At 46.3% G+C, this 17,485-nt stretch overlaps 1 protein-coding gene across 4 annotated transcripts in view; it reads right to left on the bottom strand.

The window, feature by feature from the left end:
- Nucleotides 1-1,052: 1,052 nt before the first annotated feature.
- Nucleotides 1,053-17,485, bottom strand: part of LOC307031987 (transcription factor COE1-like) — a 55,161-nt gene continuing 38,728 nt past the window's right edge. For 2 of the 4 annotated variants that reach the window (XM_079669637.1, XM_079669640.1), the window contains exons 11-17: nt 12,752-12,840; nt 9,228-9,293; nt 8,781-8,943; nt 7,472-7,645; nt 5,378-5,575; nt 5,130-5,198; nt 1,053-3,971 (exon numbers count right to left, since the gene is read on the bottom strand). In XM_079669637.1, the coding sequence (XP_079525763.1) occupies nt 5,131-5,198; nt 5,378-5,575; nt 7,472-7,645; nt 8,781-8,943; nt 9,228-9,293; nt 12,752-12,840 (758 nt within the window). In that variant the 3' untranslated portion in view covers nt 1,053-3,971; nt 5,130. The other 2 variants (XM_079669638.1, XM_079669639.1) reach the window with 2 other exon arrangements.

The following is a 17,485-nucleotide window of genomic DNA, read 5'->3' as shown; positions in this document are numbered from 1 at the left end:
TGGCTATATGTATTTATGATTTAAGAGTGTGAATGTGTTGTGTTGCCAGCCGCATTTGCGCAAAGCGGGAACCTGGAGCCGCGGTGCAACATGGTAGCGGTGCTCGGATCGCTACTCAAAAACATTAGGCTCCAGGACTCATTTTTTCCTGTGTGTAACCTCCATAATTCAATATCCCACCTCTTACCGCTAAATCGTGCACACCACAACCCACTTTAGTGTTTGTCAGCAAAGCATCAACTCTGTTATTAGATGTATGGGAGAAAAGCCCGATGCAGTTACAAACCTTTGGGCAATTAAGGAGGCAAAAACACTCATACACACACAGTGTTTACGAGTCCTCATTTCATCAGTACTTCCAGGTCGCCTCGCTCCCCCGCCCCTCGGGGTTGTGGAAGCCTCCAGTTACCGTGGAGACCCTGGAACACTCTGAGGTCAGCAGAATCCCGGGATCCGCTATTTTCACAGGCTAATCCAATCGCATGCCCCTAAATTAGATATGCAAAAAATAAAAAATAAATTAATTTTCTGCTGATGACCGGGTATGCAAATGATGACTCAATTATGGTGGGCTGGTGCGTTTGCAATTAATAACCTTGGAATCATCATTAACTAATATGTTTAGGAGGAAACTTGTCAGGCTAACCATGTTCACCATGCCATCAGTAATGCAGTAATGAATTAGATTAATTAGAGACAGGAGCCCAGTAGGGGAGGGGACGCAGGCCTTTTTCTGACCTGTGGTATTAGTGATGGCCAGGTCTCATCTATTCTTAGTCAACTGATGATGATGCTTTTAGATGTAAATATGACAAAAAGCCACAGAAACCCCATCTTCATATGCCAAATGAAGCAACTAAATTAGATGGAAGGGGTCTGCGCTATATTTGTCTCTCCTTTGTTTCACACTTGTCGTTTGTATTTCTTTGACATAAGAAATTGCAGTGTCCAGTGTGAAGTTGTTTGAATTAGCGCACATCAAGAAATACCGGAGGCCATCAATGGTTGAATATGCACTTGTATTTAAAAAATAAAAATGACAACTGACAAAGTCACAGACAAGAGATAACTTTAATTCAACATTGTGAGAGTCCAAAAGTTATCTTACAGCTCAATTTTCATCAAAAACAATAACAATCTATACAGTAGAATTTTTTTTTCTTCCCTTATATCATAGAGCTGTTCAGTGTGTTTGCAGTCAAAGACAAAACAGAGGGAAAAATAGACACCAGCTATTTGGTTTGCATCTTTTTTTTTTCATTGTTTGTTACCTAAATACAAAACGCTGTCACCCATTACCAATATTCATAATCAGGATGGAACTTTGCTTACAAAGAAGCCATTGTATGACAACAGACCTCTGTAGTTCATTTGAAACAGATATGGTGCTGCCCCTCCCGCCCGGCCCCGACCAGCACAAGCACACAAGTGCCCGAAAAACACTCGTCTGTCAGCAGGCGCCTCTGTTAAAACGCTCCTTTCTACCCACTTAACAAAACCAGGCTCTAGGAAAGAAAAGCAGAGAGAAAAGCCCTATTCTCTGTCCAGCAACAGCTTGAAGACACACGGCAGACACAAAGAAAAGACTACAGAAATGGCTGAGGGGCCAAGGAGCCCCCTTTCATGCTTCCTCACTTGTTCTTGTTCTGTTTAGCTTGTAATGAAGCTGCATTGTCCAAAGGCTGATACATGGAGAGCAGGACTGTGGTGATCGGATGTCAGATACTAGAGTCAGACCTACGACTCCATGTGTGAGATTCAAATTGTGCTGTGACAGTGTTTCTCCTCACTGTGCGCCCCTTTGTACTACAATTAAAACGGCTCTGTGTTGTCACACTGTTGTGATCCAGTGGTTAACGAGAAATATTACCAACATGCGGATGAAATTATTTAATTAATTTGAAAAAACGCTACATAATCGCTACCAAAGAAAAGTGTTTCTGTGAACACTAAAGTGCAATGAGCACTGCTGGGACGCGCCTCCTTCAAAGCGTGCCATTGCTGTATATTATAGTACATCGGGGTGTGTGTGATTGTTGAATTATGGCTCTTTGTATTCTAGTCTGGCTTCACCACCAAACAGTGTGTTTGTGCTTTGTCCCCAAGTTCCCATGAATTCCTCTGTGGCAATAGACAATTGTGGTGAGGGTAGAAAACTGTACATGTGATTGAATGAAGAATGGGTTTGCATTGTTAAGGCATCTAGACTGCTGGTAAAGATTACAGTGACAGAAAAAAAGAAAGAGTATATAGATACAGTATGTAAGCAGGCATAAATAACATAGGAAAAGAAAGAACAGAGGGGGAAAAAGAAGAACTCAAAGAAAGAAAAACACAGAGCAATTAGTTCTCTTGGTTTCCACACACACAAAAAGAAAGTGTCACTCAAGAGAAGAACCCATGCATATTATCAGTTCAAGAACAGGATCAATCTGAAAGCCCCAACAAAAAGATATAGATTTACAGTATATATTAATGTGTGTATATATTCTTAAAAAATCTACTTCAACCAAATACTCTGAATAAGATGCTACTTTTTTGCCATACAATAAACATTTTCATAAGGAAATAAACTGAAATGTTTTATTAACTTACAAATAATACAAAAATAGACAATGGCATGTTTTTGAATCAACAACTGAAAGCATGGTTCACCAATGCAAAACAATCAACATACAAAACAAAAAAGATTTAAAAAAAAGTCACATTTAAATAGTGAGAGACAACAGTAAATAACGAAACAAAACACTGTGAAATATGTTCACTTACTGTATTAAACTTACACAATACAACTAAACGAGGGTGAGAGGCAATGTACAAATACAAGGGATAAATACATTATTTATAGGATATTTTACAGAATCCCCTTTTTGTATCCGAATCCATGTTTGTCATGTTTAGCAGATGAGATATTGACAACACACAGTATATCTATTTTCTGTATTGAGAAGCTGCCTTAAGACATTTTAATGTTTACATTTCAAACTATAGCTATCGCAAAAAAAGAAAAAGAAACATCAAATGATTTTTTTTTATATACAAAAATATATCACATATATCACGCATTTATTCTAATTTGATATTTGCTAGACTCCTTCAGTACAGTGCTGGCTGGACACACACATCCTCTGGCTTTTCACTCAAATCTCAGACAAAATGTCAATTTTGGCTAAACCACCACCTTTTTCTTCACATGACAAGCAGAAAAGCATATTGCAAACAGCTCAATCCTCACAGTTTTATTAAAATTCAAACAAACAAACAAACCAAACGGGGAGGAAAATAAAAGAAAGGCATGGTTTCTGATGTGGAATTAGCATAGGGCAATTTTCTTATGCCATTTTTAGATAAATGGGATAATTAGCAGCAAGGTTGAAGGTTGACTTTTCTGTATTTCTTTGTTTTTGTGTTGTTGTTGACCTTAGCTCCATTTGGCTAGTGTGTTGTTATGTGGTTTCACTAAAGAAAGAATCTTCTATTGTGACAGAGGTTACGCAAACTTCATGGCCAAACCAACTCTTCACTGTTGTTTGTGCGAGTTACGGTTTGCGAGACGGCGTGGGGCCTCCGCTAATCAAACCCAAACCTTACAGGCATAAACATAAAAGATAAATAAATGCTCTTTTCATGAGGTCAGTGTCACACTGTGGGTAAACTATCAGTCTCTATACACTCCATCCAACGCGGTGTCAGAGAAGCTACACTAATTCAACCAAGAGGGAAATTACATCACAAAGGTTCGTATTGTTCCTTGTTCCTCTCCTCCCCTTATCCCTTCAGATGAAATCCCAATGGAAAGGCCTGAGTTTAACAGAGTCCTGCGTCTTATCTTCACTTCCTTCAGTTCAGCTCCGGAGCCCAACAGAGACTCGCCAGACTCTGCTACTGTGACTTTTCCCCCTCTCAAACATTCCCAAATCTCCAGCCATCCCAGATCCTCTACATGGGTGGAACGATCATCCCGGGAATCGCTGTTTTGTGGGAAAAGAGGGGGAGGAAGATTGTGGGTAAGGAAAGAAAGAGAAAGGGAGAGAGAGAGAGAGGTCAGTCATGTGATTGCTGGGTTTCATCTGTCATCACAACAGTCACATAACAGCAATGTGCTCCAGCATCTGGCGAACAAAGACGCTCTCCCTCATTATCTCTTCGTTCCGAGGCCCCCAAAATCAAAACATTTTCCTCCGCCGCGCCGCTAACTTGGCTAACATCATTCCAGTTTCTTTTCTGAATAGCTGCATGCAAAAGCTGTCGCTGTTAATTGTTAGCAGTTACATTGTGTGAGCCCATAGTGCAGCATGGAGCATAAATCAGACATGAGAGGGGGGGGGGGACGCGGTGTTGTGGGATGACAGAGGCGATGAAATTACGCTCAACACTTGAACATGGAAATTGAAGTCAAGAGCTTTATTCACATTTTTACTTTCTTATATCATACTCTGCCTGCCACTCGCTCCCCGGTTTTTACCTCCTCTCTCCCACCTCCCCCTCCGCCCTATCCCTTCCCCGTAGATTGACACAGAAGCCATCACTGGGAGGAATTTGTCATATAAAATATTGGCTCACTATTGATTCCCCCTTCTCTCTTCAATCCACTAATTCTCTGGTTATTTCCTAAGTGTCTCCGGCTTGTTGGGATTAACAGAGTGTGTGTGTGTGTGTGTGTGCATGTGAGTGTGTGTGTGTCAATGTGATCAGTGCGCAGTAGCCAATGGCCCTTTGGGTCACGGTGGTCAGCGCTCATCAACGCCGACAGAGGAAGTGAGGAAGTGCTTAGCTCGGGGCTCTGATAAAGATTCCCATCCATCATTTCTCTCTCTCAGGATCTCAACACCGTACAACATCCTGCCTAGACTAACTGACCCTGCGCTGCATTCGATGGATATGGGAAAACAGAATGACCCACAGTGGCATAACAACCGCCCCCTCCGCCGGAGTACAGGCAGGAAGCAGGAAGTGAAAACAGGAAATGGAACACATGTGGCGTGGCATGCTGTCTCTTGACAAGTCGAGGTTGACAAATAAAAACAGAAAGGAGAAGGAAGGGCAGGGCAGGATGAGCTGCCGGTGCAAATGAGCGGTGTGGGAGGGTGTCGCGCGGAACGAAACAAAGAAGGAGGAAATCAACGTACTTCAGGAGAAGGCCAGGCCCTGCAGAGAGTTGTTTGATGAGTACTTGCTAGAATCCACAAAAGACTGATCTAAAGTAAGGAAGGAGAGTGGAAGGAGAAACAGGGAGTGAGGAGGAGGAAGAAGAGGGAACAAAAGTGAGAAATTGTTAACATAAGCAGGTGAAGAAAAGCAGAATTAAAGCTTGATGCAGAGATATACACATACATTGGATAGCATGTCAATTAATGTAAGGTGTTCGGCGGCTTACCTTGCAGGCCGTTATTAGTAGCGTTGTTGCACGTGGGCGGGGGGGAGTTCTGTGGTCGCACGACGGGGGCGAAGGCGCTTTTCTGCTTGACGGCGGCGGACACCATGTTGGCGGGGGAGAAGGAGAAGATGCCGGAGGAGCCGCTGCAGTTGGAGGGCAGGCTGGTGGACGAGGCCATGGTGGGGCTGGACGGAACGACTGAGAGAAGAGAGACGGGCAGGATAGGGGGGTTAAGGGGGGTCGTAGGGAGCACGTCGGGGAAGAAGGACAGGGAAGGAGAGATGAAGATGGAGCGGGGGGAGAGTCGAGGTTAGAGAGAGGGCCGAGGGCAGAGGACAGGCAGGCGGGACGAACAGAAAGGGACTGGTCAATGGATGATGGTGGGATGGGGGATGGGGGAGGGGGGTGATATTTTGGACTCAGATCAGCTGGCTCAGACTTAAAATGTTTGCATTTTTGTTTTGTTTTTTCAGCATCTACCTGGCAATGAGATATTCCATAGCCAAGAAAAAAATGTGTTGAGTTGGAAACTTGTATCGAAAACAGCCCCAAGCATTATTTCCCTCTGATGGCTCTGTTTTGATGACTCATGCTGTTGCAACAGCTCGATAAACATCTCCCCCCTAACTCGGGGTGCTGTACCCGTAATTCGTTTTCAGGGCAAACAAGGCTCTCCCACATCACCTTCATCACGGATAATCATCCGCGAGATTTCAATGAACAGCTAGAGCAGACGGGCAGATAACATCGGCGTGATAATGGTTCTTTGTGTTTTCATTGCTATCGCCTAGAACATGGTTTATTCGTTTGTCGGCCATATGTTGAGCCTCATTATCAGCATCATAACCTGAAAGCCTAAAGGCCTGATCACACAAGAGAATGGCACAGTGAAATTAATCTACACTTTTGCAAAGATATGTGGTTTTAGAGGCTTGGTGGCATCGGGGCTACTCTGTGGGCTGCTAGGCGAGCTAATGAAGCTAGCTAGTTCATTCAACAATGAGTTCAATGAGAGAAGGAAGCAAGGTAGCTTACTAAGTGTACATTTGTACCAAAGTAGCTAACTTGCTTGTTCGCTAACAGGACCAGTTTATCTTTTTATAATCAGAACCACCTGTGACTGTTTGTAAACCATGTCTTTGTTATTTTGAGTTAAATAACACTTGATGCTGAGTATTAGCAAGTGACTTTTGTTCCCTTAAAGCTTTTTGTTTGGGAACTTCTCAGATTTGCGAATCAACCCTAGCGGTCTGGATTTAATTGTGTTAAGATTGGACACATAAGACATTGATTTTTAAAAGGAAAAACAAATTATTAAAACTAACATTTTGATATTTAGGCTTTATACAAGGCTGGATTTTGGCTCATCCACTGACAGAAATGACCAAAATCATCATCCCATTCATCCTGCTGGGTTTGTCTTTTGTCTGCTAATATACTAAAAGCATTTTCCTCTTCAGTGATTTTACAATCAACCGAGTCGTATTTCACCTGCCCTCTGATATCTGCTTCTGCCTTTATTGTTGTTATTATCCAACACTTAGCTTTTATGGCTCCTCCTGACAAATCCTCGCAATAAAGTCATAATCCATTTATGAAGGGGCCTAACTAATCAATTAATGAAAATTGGACCTACAAAGGCAGGCCGAGGAGCCATTGATTGAAAGTGTCTGTGTGGGGCCGATGAGCCTGTTAAAATACTTGTTAACACCCAGGAATCAAAGAGCTGAAATGGAATTGCTTCTCTAGCAATTAGTTTATTGATTTAATCAAGGGTCTTTAATGTAGAGGGTGAATGTGTGTGTGTGAACAGAGGTGGTGGGGTGTGTCGGCAGGGGGGGTGCTAGGTGATCTGCTCCCCTGGCCAATAAAGTGGGGATTTGCGTTTGACTCTGTTCTTAAAGAAACAGATGAGCCAGCTGAACTGCATGACTTCCCCCCTCGTGTCACACCTTATTTCCTCCCCCCTTTCTCAACTCCTGCAAAATTCTTATTCTTTTATGTTTAAAAGGCTTGATCTTTTTTGCTTCCCATGTTTTATCTTTTGGCCCCCACTTGGTTTCAGGTGTCGGGTGTGGTGTGTGTTGTACTCACTAGCATAGGGCGAGTTGCCTGCAGATCCATTGAGGAAGTTGGGTGAGGTGCCCAAGGTTGCCATGCCAGAGTTAGAGTAGCCATTCATGCTAGTGGTGCTGTAGCCGCTCTGCTGCGGAGTTGAGCTTGGGACATAACCATGAGGGGAGACACTGCTCGTGTTCCTACTGTAACCTATGGACGGGGAGACGGAGAGAAAGAGAATAGGTGTTAAGATTTAGCAGATGGCAGACAAAACAAAACGAGGACAGGCGGCACTGCCAAATAATCTTTTCCCTACACGGCTAATGGGCAAGGCTATACAAGCCAAAAGAATATACTGAAAACTCTTAAGACAGCATATGGCAGAGCGAGAAAGCAATGAACATGGCGGAGGGATATGATTTGAGAGGGAACTAGCTGCTATCCAACTACGGAAACAAGAGGCCTTTCACCTTACTGGCTCCGCTTCAAAATGAGATATATCGATAAGGCAATTAACACTAAAAGGCCTCTGCAGATCGCCTGTCATTTATAAAGAATGAAGCCAGTATTTCTGACAGGACCTTTTTCTCCTTTATGCTTTACGGGGGCAGCAAGACAGAAGGAGGACAAGATGGAAACTATAAATATACATCCCTGGTCCAATGCGCTGACAACGGAGAAAAAAAACAGCTGGAATTGAACATCAGGAATTTTCTGCTCTCTAGTGCAAACAGGGCGGCACTTCTCCACTGGAGTAGCCTCCTTCTTTATAATTAGGTACCACCAATTCCCTTTCGTCATCCGTTATGAGTAGGAAACGGTAGTCGCGTAGCTGATATCTGTTGTTTTCTCCACATCTGAGGCATGTTTCCAGATGAAGATGAAGGACGGAGGAAGCTCATTGGAAGTATTGAGACATATCCAGAGGCTGGTCCATCCACTGGGCTCTCCTTCCCCTGATACATGTGATGAATCACCGCTGACTGCACCCACATCTCTCTCTGTCAGACAGGGGCCGACCCCAGTCTAATATACACACCCCTAGGACCCGCTCATATTTCTCCATCGTACTCCATCCGCGGCTCTCTTTTTCTCCATTCTTCACTCTCTCACCTTCGTTCTTTCCTTGACTCAAGTGTTCCCTGTTTCTTACCGCCGCCTCCTCCTCCTGTCCTCCTTTTTTCAGAATCTTCCTTATTTGCTCCCTGCTCTTAAATCACCCTCTCTGAAATTCCCATATGACAAATAAAAATCTCCCTTTCCCGCTTCTTTACAATCCATCTTCCTTTGACCAAAACACACATTTCCCATGATAATAACACGTTAATAATTTTCTGTCGCTTACCCTGATTGGCTGTTTGTGCCACCTCCGACCCAGTGAAGGAGTTAACTGCCATCATGCCAGCATGGACGGAGCCGCTGCCGAGGCCGGACAGCTGGTTGTGCCCCCGTGGCACCGTCGTGTAGAGCGCCTCTGCAATATCTGCTGCTCGTTTCAGAATCATCTCCTGAGGAAGAAAAACAAGAGCTTGGGTCATCAACAGGAGAGGGGAAGAGGACAACATCCACCCTTGATGCTCCTCCCTCTACATTGTACATCTCCTCCTTTCCGCCCCAACACATGAGCGGATAAAAGCACCGACTTATTCCCACGTGTGTGCGGTCCCACGCCTCGCATGCACACAGCAGGGTGCTGCGGGGCCGAAGGAGACGCCACCTTTGATGCTGCGAGTGGTCCGAACCCCACACATAATTGGAGGAAAGAGATATGGATGTTTGTGTGAGTGTTTACCTGGTTATTGTGAGGCATCCCGTACAAGGCCTCCACAAGGTCTGCTGCTCTCTTTAAGATCACCTCCTACAATCAAGCACACAAAGAGGAAGGGGATTGATCACGAGTGTGAAGGCTCAAAGAGTTCAGTCACTTTTATTACATTTCACGTCTTACATTATGCTGTGAATGCAGAACAGAGAGCGCGATGAGGAAGGAGGCAGACGGAGGAAGGGAGAGGAAGAGAAATGGGCCTGTCCCGGCACTTTGTTACCAGCCGGGCAGTTTGGGAGAGCAGAGGTAAGATACTGTTATCTGTGAATAAAACATGAGCCTATATCTCTCTATCAGTCAGCCATCTTCTACATCTTCCCCTCCCTGCTGTCAGCGGCGGATCATGAATCTACTTCACATGATCACGCATCAATCTCATTTAACACAACATATCATCAGGTTGACGGCGACACAACTCCCCTCGTCAGCGGGGACACACCCGTCTCTTGCCCCGTATTAGCCCTGATAATGATCCCAGTGAATGGCCCTGCTTCCACTTTGGGAGATAAATGTAGAGCATCATTGCTCAGGTGAAAACCGCCGAGTGGAATTTCCCACATCAAACATTTATCCTTCAGTAGTGTTTGCCGCTCATTTTCTCCCGCTTACCCTCCTTTCTCTCCTCTCCCCGTCTCTATTCTTCTCCCTGCCTGAGTGTGTGAGTGTGTGACTCCAGGCGGTCGTTATATGTGTGTGTGATGTAGACACCTACAGCCCTACGAAACCCTTTTTAAAAGTTAATGTGCCGGGGCCAGGATATATGCTGGAGGCGCGACAACCAGAAAATTGCAGCCCCACCCCCTCCAACCTTCCCCGTGTTTCTTTCTCTCCCTCCCGCTCTCTCTTCCACTCGCGCGCACACACACACACACACACACACACACACACACACACACACACACACACACACACACACACACACACACACACACACACACACACACACACACACACACACACACACACACACACACACACACACACACACACACACACACACACACACACACACACACACACACACGCTGTGCGCTATACCCTCTTGAGTGTATCCCTCGCTGTGAACAAGCCCTGGAGCATGTGTGCTCTCTGTTCCGTGACACACCGCCTTTCAATCAGACCTCATATCACACACACACACACACACACACACACACACACACACACACACACACACACACACACACACACACACACACACACACACACACACACACACACACACACACACACACACACACACACACACACACACACACACACACACACACACACACACACACACACACACACACACACACACACACACACACACACACACACACAGTCTCTTAGCCCCGCACATTGTGGAGGCTGTCGAGCACGCCCAGGACATGACGAGAGGGTCAGCAAAGCAATAAAGATTGTAGAGCGCTGTCCGAGGTGCTAAATTCACTCAATAATGGGAGCGCTGCCTCTGTGTTAACCTCCCATTACTAGCACTATCTGGGGGAGGCAGAGAGGGAGGCAGGGGGGAGGGAGGAAGGGAGGAGGGACGGAAGAGAGGGGAGACTGGTAGAGGAGGCCTGCTCGGCGTGATTGAGAGATGTAGAGGCCCTGGAAAGGTAAGTGGTTCTTTAGTATGTATGCACCGCTCCTCGCTTCCTTCTCTATGCTTTTCCTCGACGCCCCGTGCCTCCCAGGGATTGCTAGATGGATGGATGGATGGATGATGGGAGGGAGGGGAGGGGGAGAAAGTGAGGGAGGAGCAGTGGAAATGAGGGAAGTGTGAGGTATTAGGACACAAATGTATCCGCAGCGGGAGTGTAACGGTGGGCAGGGAGGACATGTGGAACCTCAGTCACTTCATCTAAATTGTCTTTTCTTCACTATGAGTCTCGTAGCTTCGGGACTTCCTGTTTGTCTCCTCCTCACCTTCATCACTAGACATCTTTCTCTTCTCCTCTCCCATCCTTTCTATTAATCACTCTCTCATGGTCCTGTGCCCTGTCTGTACCTATCAGTCTCTCGTTAGCAAAGGGATCTGTCCGGTAGCTAAACGCGATTAGGCAGCGCTCCAGAGTCCTTCTGATAAACAGATAAATGTGGTTAGCGCCGAGCTGCCTCCCTTGCCCTGATGCTGTAAGGGGAGACCATTTCCTGGGCGCAGGGTCTCTTCCCGTAAAGTCAGGCCCACAGAGACGTCAACAGGAAGGGGAACCTGATCCAGAGCAGAGCCTGGCCTCGTCTGGCAGGGCGGTCACTCATTAGCCGGCCCCAGACCCCCAGCTCCACCACAGCCTGCAGTCTGATTCTTACTATTAGCCGCAGCACAGTATGGGGCCGTTTCAGCTGGACACTGGATCATTACCACAATATACAGCGATATAGAACAGGCTTTGGCTCAGTGTTGGTTCATTAGGAAAAAAGGTGCCACTAGAACAGACTACGTTATATCCCCAATCAATTAAGTCTCCATTACAAACAGAACAACCACAGAGAGGCTTCTGCCAAAGTGATCGAGAGTGGACACTTGTATCTAGAGAAGTTGCCAGTGTCTTGCCCCTCTCTTGGATGATTGAGGCCAACAGTTGAGAGAAGTGCGGTCAACAAACTGTTATTACCTCAATAAAGGCACAAATCAATAGAGCTGAAATGAACGAAACCGGGCCTGCCAGCTACCGCTGTTCATTTAAAAGAGAGAAGAGACACCGCGGAGCGAGGGAGGAAGAGGAGGAGAGGAGAAGAGAAGGATGGATACAAAGATATTTAGAGAGATACGGGGGGTTGATAGGCCAAAGACCAGAAACTGGCCGGGACAAGCCTCGTATCCGCCAGACATGACACGTGGCGCGGACAAGTGATTTCTCTATCTTCCTTCTGCATCTACCTGGGCTCTCCATCTCTGCCTCATGGTGACTTCCCTCCGCCGAGTGTGTGTGAACAGCCACAAAGAAATGCGTGTGTGCATTTCTGTGTAATGTGTGTGTGTGTGTGTGTGCTGGAAGTAATAAAGTCCACCAGGGGTTGACTTCGATCCACTGACCCAGCAGGAGGTAAGACTGGACAGCTATGATGGATCACCTAACCTGCTTCTGCCTCTCTCTTCCTCTCTCCCCCTCAACCTCCTTTCCTCCCTCTTTTCCCTCCCTCCATCCTTCCCCTTCCCTCTCCCACTTTGCCAGTCTAAATGACCTTATACTAGAAGGATGAATAGAGTTGCTTGTGCACTCACTGCGCAGTATAAAGTGTTTGTTTGGGCAGAAAATGACCGTATGATAAAATGTAATGTGTGTGTACCGCACAGTGTCATGTATAGCTTACTGTCCGCAGCACACAGTTATTCCTCTGTATGTGAGGTCACGCTGCCCTTGTGCCACGTCTGTCCGTACATGCTGTGAAACTCTAGGAGTTGTCAATATCTCTCGCTGTTACCAGTGTTACCAAGACAAATCCCTATGAAGATAATAGCACGTGGCAACCGGACACACGAGAGGAGCGGAGCAGTGTACCTTGGGTAATCTCTCTTGGTCTCCGGGGTGTCTGGGGATGACCTTCTGTAACCTCTGGAAGCCGTAGTCTATGGTGGGCTCGTTCAGCGCTGCAGAAAGAGAGACAGAGGGAAGAGAAATACAACTTTTAGTGTTTGATTCTTAATAATGACAAACACCTTCTGCTCAGCAGCGTGCGAGCGCTTCAGCAGGAGGAGTGATTCTCTCCTACGGTAGAAACGACTGAATTAAGCAGGTTTTTTTCACACTTCAACATTAAACTAAAAGCGGTGGAAATGTGGGTGTTCTCTATTAAGTCTGGTGTGTGTCTTTGTTTGCCTGTGATGTAATGAATCTCTCTCTGTCGCCGGCTTTGGTGGTTAATAAAAAGACTGTCAGGAATCAGGCAGAGTGTGTGTGTTTGTGTGTGTGTGTGTGTCCTGTGGTCTTGCGTTGATCAGCGACTAATATAAGCAATTACAGAGACTGGTTCCAATATAACAAAGGCTTGATCGCTCCGGGGAACAAGCTAAACACACACACAGACACACATAGAAGCGGTCGCATACACTCACGCACAAACACAGACACACACACACACACACACACACACACACACACACACACACACACACACACACACACAAACACAGTCAGATCATCCAGGCAGCAGGGAGAAATCACTCTCTCGGCATGCTGTGGTCGTGCTACGGTAATTGAATATGAGAAGATTTACCATGAATATTTAAACATTAGAATAAATACAATGAAGATCTGAGGCTCATAGTACAAACACTTCAGAGGAGGATTGTTGGATAAGTGCTCTCTCCACATAATTCATTCCTAACTTACTCTCTTTCCCTGTCTTGTACCCTCCTCCCCCCTGTGCCTCTTTGTGGGTTGCCTGGGGAGTCAATGTACAACATGGATAACAGTCTTGACTACTTTCTCGGCTACAGCCTACACGAAGCTGCTTCTGTTTACAGTTTGTGGCTTTATCCCGTACATTTGTTTCTGTCAAGGGAAAGAAAAGGAGCCGTTGTGCGTGAGGATTGTCTGTATGTGATGTGGCGTCCGTCTGTTTCCCCTGTGGGTCGCAGCTTGGACGTTTCCTGGGGGCTGATGCCCTGCTCGCCTCACATCTGAGCAGCCAGGCTGACTAGGCGGCCCCCAGAAAAAAGGCCCCTAGAGGCTATGAGTACAAGCTGTCCTGCTGGACCTCTAGTGACTTCACCATGGCTCCTCCTGAGTCGCTCGCTCAAAACACACAAACCCAAAAGAGACCAAAGCAGAGGGAATCGGTGTTGCTCTGTTTTGGCACCACAGACGCATTTGGACAGCTCTCCCAGAGGAACACTTCAGTAATCCATAAGAGTGAGAGAAAGGAAAGGTGAATAGCTAGAAGCAAAGACAAAACAGAGCGGGGGAGAGAAAGTGGAAGAGATGCCAGAGGCAGGCTCAACTTCTGAAGAATGACACGCATTACAGGCCAGCTGGTCCACTGATAAAATAAGCCAAAACAATGAGATGATCACATGCAACAAATAAAGTATGAATTATTTCCGAGGACAAATATTTGACATTACTTCCCTATTCTCTGATCTCTCCAAAGCCTTAAGGAGGATTTGCCCTGGATTAGGCGTGCAGTCTGAGGAGGGGATTGTTCTCTCAGAGGCTTTTGTTTTTATGATGAATTTTTTATCAGTTCTCTCCACAATGCGCCAAATGAGCCTCGAGTGAACAATAGCATAAAAACCCTAAGTCATACAGCGATACCCCCTATTACAAATAAAGAGACACTTTTGGTAATTGAGAGAGGAAGCGATATTGTCTCCGCTCATTTTCAAGGACCATAAACCAGGGGAGGAGTATGTGGGGGACAACGTGCACCGCTAACTACGTGGCTGCGTCTCTTTGGGGATTATCTCTGTGTTTTATGTTCTTATATCAATGCTAAATATTTCAAATTTCACAACAAGAATTAGTACTGGAAGAAAGAAAAACCCTGCCTGGACGGAGCAGTGTTGTGCCGGTACACTCCAGGATTCAAAGCACACTCTCCCATACAGGTATATTTATAATCCTTAGCTGTCGCTCTCCAGAAGAGCAAATCAAAGCCAGTAAAACATAACTGCCATAAATAAATGAATAGATGAGCAACAGCCCTGGACTGGAGGGATTCACCTAGCAATCACCCACATCAGATCAGATCAATGCTCATGGAAATTTCATGAAGCCTAGAATCCACACCGCTTCATATTTCACTATAATAACCCACAGAGCCGCAGGGGGAGTGAAGGGGTGAGGGGGGGGGGGGGGGGGAGAAGGAGGAGGGTAGAGGTGCTGGACGTATGAGCTTTGGGTGGGGGGGGGATACGAGGGGGGATGTTTGGGCCGCAAAGAGTAGGGGGGGTGAGGGATAATTGAGAGGTCAGCACGGTGGAGTCGTCCTGGAAACATGGGAGAGGAGGAGGGGGAAACTACAGTAAGTGTCCAGGAGCTGCCTCCCTCTCCTCCTGTGTCACTGTGTGTGTGTGTGTGTGTGTGTGTGTGTGTGTGTGTGTGTGTGTGTGTGTGTGTGTGTGCGCGTGTGTGTGTGTGTGTGTGTGTGTGTGTGTGTGTGTGTGTGTGTGTGTGTGTGTGTGTGTGTGTGTGTGTGTGTGTGTGTGGGGGGTGAGTGGGCAGTGTACTTGCAGGGTGAGGTAATTGGCTCTGAGGCTTGATGTTAACACCTTAACAGGCCCTCAGACAGTAGGTAAGGAGCTGATCATATCACAACCTTCTGTTTCTCTCTCTCTCTCTCCGCTCCTTCGTCTCCCCTCTCCCTCCTTGCATCCCTCTCTCCTCCCTCCCTCCCTTCCCCTCTCTCTCCCCCCCCCTTTCCCTCCCCTCTGCAGTCTCCAGTGCTCAGGTGTGATCTCATAAGCGCTGCCTTGCGATCGATGCCGCCAGTGGCAGGGGGTTCAATAGCCCTGAATTACGGCTTCATTTCTCCCCCCCTCACCCTCACACAGATGAGAGCTGCTCCTCCCCCCCACCACACACACACACACACACACACACACACACACACATATACAACACCCCCACCGACTACTCACAATCCAGATCAATACCTTACAATCTAATTTTTATCCATTTTTCCATAAACCTAGAGATTGCGTTTATTTGCAGAATCCGACAAGCTAAATAAAGCATCGCTTGAACATGTCAGGGAGACTAATGCATGGCTGGAAATTCATACACAGAAAACAGATGAGTGGAGCTTTTTCCTCCTAAAGGAAGGGAGAGGCTAAGGGTAGAAGGAGAGGATGGAGGAGGAGGAGGAGGAGGAGGGGAGACGCTAAGAGATTCTACAAATCAATGGAGGTGTGGATGCTACCACAACTTAAGCTCTAATTATCTGTTGAAAAAGTGCATGTCGACAGTTAACAATACCTGACAGCACTGTGAGAACGCAGGACCTGAACATCCGAGGGGAAAAAGTGTGCGCTTGAATTAAAATATAAGAAAACATAAGAAATCATCCCCCCCGGTGAACGTCGCTCATTTCAGCGGGGTATAAAATAATTTTCGTTTCGAAATTCATTTACATCATCATCATGGACCAGATGCTCCTGTAATAAGAACGGAGCGCGCTAAAGAGGCAAGACAAGCCACATGGTGCAGAAAATTAATCTCAATCTCAAATAGAGGTGTGCATTTCCTCACTGTTCAGACTGTGTGCAGTAAACGTGGATGTGTGCTGCTATCTCAGCTGGCCCCGTCTCCAGCTGGAGACCGGCCGTTTTAATCAACGGCAGGCCTCCACCCAAGCTCAATAAAAGACAGCATTCACAAATAGGAGCAAGACAAGTAATTGACCAGCGCGCGGTTGCACCCCACTTTTATTGCCGGATGACTGCATGCTGCATTTGTGTGTTGGTGAATGTGCTTGTTCACGTGTGTGGGTGTATCTCATCTGAATGTAGAATATGTTTGTAAATCTGTGTTAACAACAGATTTTTCTACTGATTCTGCAAATTGCACCAACATCATTATGTCCACACAATCAGCATCGGCTATATTACCAATTTGATGTGCTCTTCTTGGCATAGTAATCTTTCTCAGCTGTGTGTGACAAGCATATTTAATTACATATTGATTCAAAAAAACTTTACTGATCATGGGAATGTTTTCACCTGGGGCATTGTCTGTGTTTCCCCGCTGTGTCTGCAGTGTGTAGAGTGACAGACAACTGACAGCCCTTCTTCCACTCCTTAAAACTCATTTGGATCTCAGAGGCGGAGAGACTTCAGCAGCATCCCGCCTGGTTTAAATTCTGCTCTTGACTTTTGTCTTTCACCTCACTTTTCCTGCTCCTCCTCGCGCCGACTGACTGATGTTTCCTACACACCTAATCTGCACTCAGCGCTGAAAAACTACCCCTAATGTTTGTGCGTGTGTGCGGATGCGTGTCGGTGCGCACGGTGCCGGCCTTAATGTGAGCCAGCAGAGCCTTTTAATATCAGCCATCGCTGTAGCGGGAGCACTAAGCAGACAAGGCTGCATACTGAGGAGGGAGGGATTGCCTTTTGAACGACAAGGGTGATTCATCAACTCCCCCAATCTATGGCCGGTATCCCTGCGTCTCACACACACACACACACACACACACACACACACACACACACACACACACACACACACACACACACACACACACACACACACACACACACACACACACACACACATCCCTACGGGCCCTGGTGG

This window comes from Notothenia rossii (genome assembly GCF_949606895.1).
Source record: "Notothenia rossii genome assembly, chromosome: 3".
NCBI lineage: Eukaryota > Metazoa > Chordata > Actinopteri > Perciformes > Nototheniidae > Notothenia > Notothenia rossii.
The sequence above is the reverse complement of the archived record's forward strand: the minus strand, read 5'-3'. Positions and strand labels throughout refer to the sequence as shown.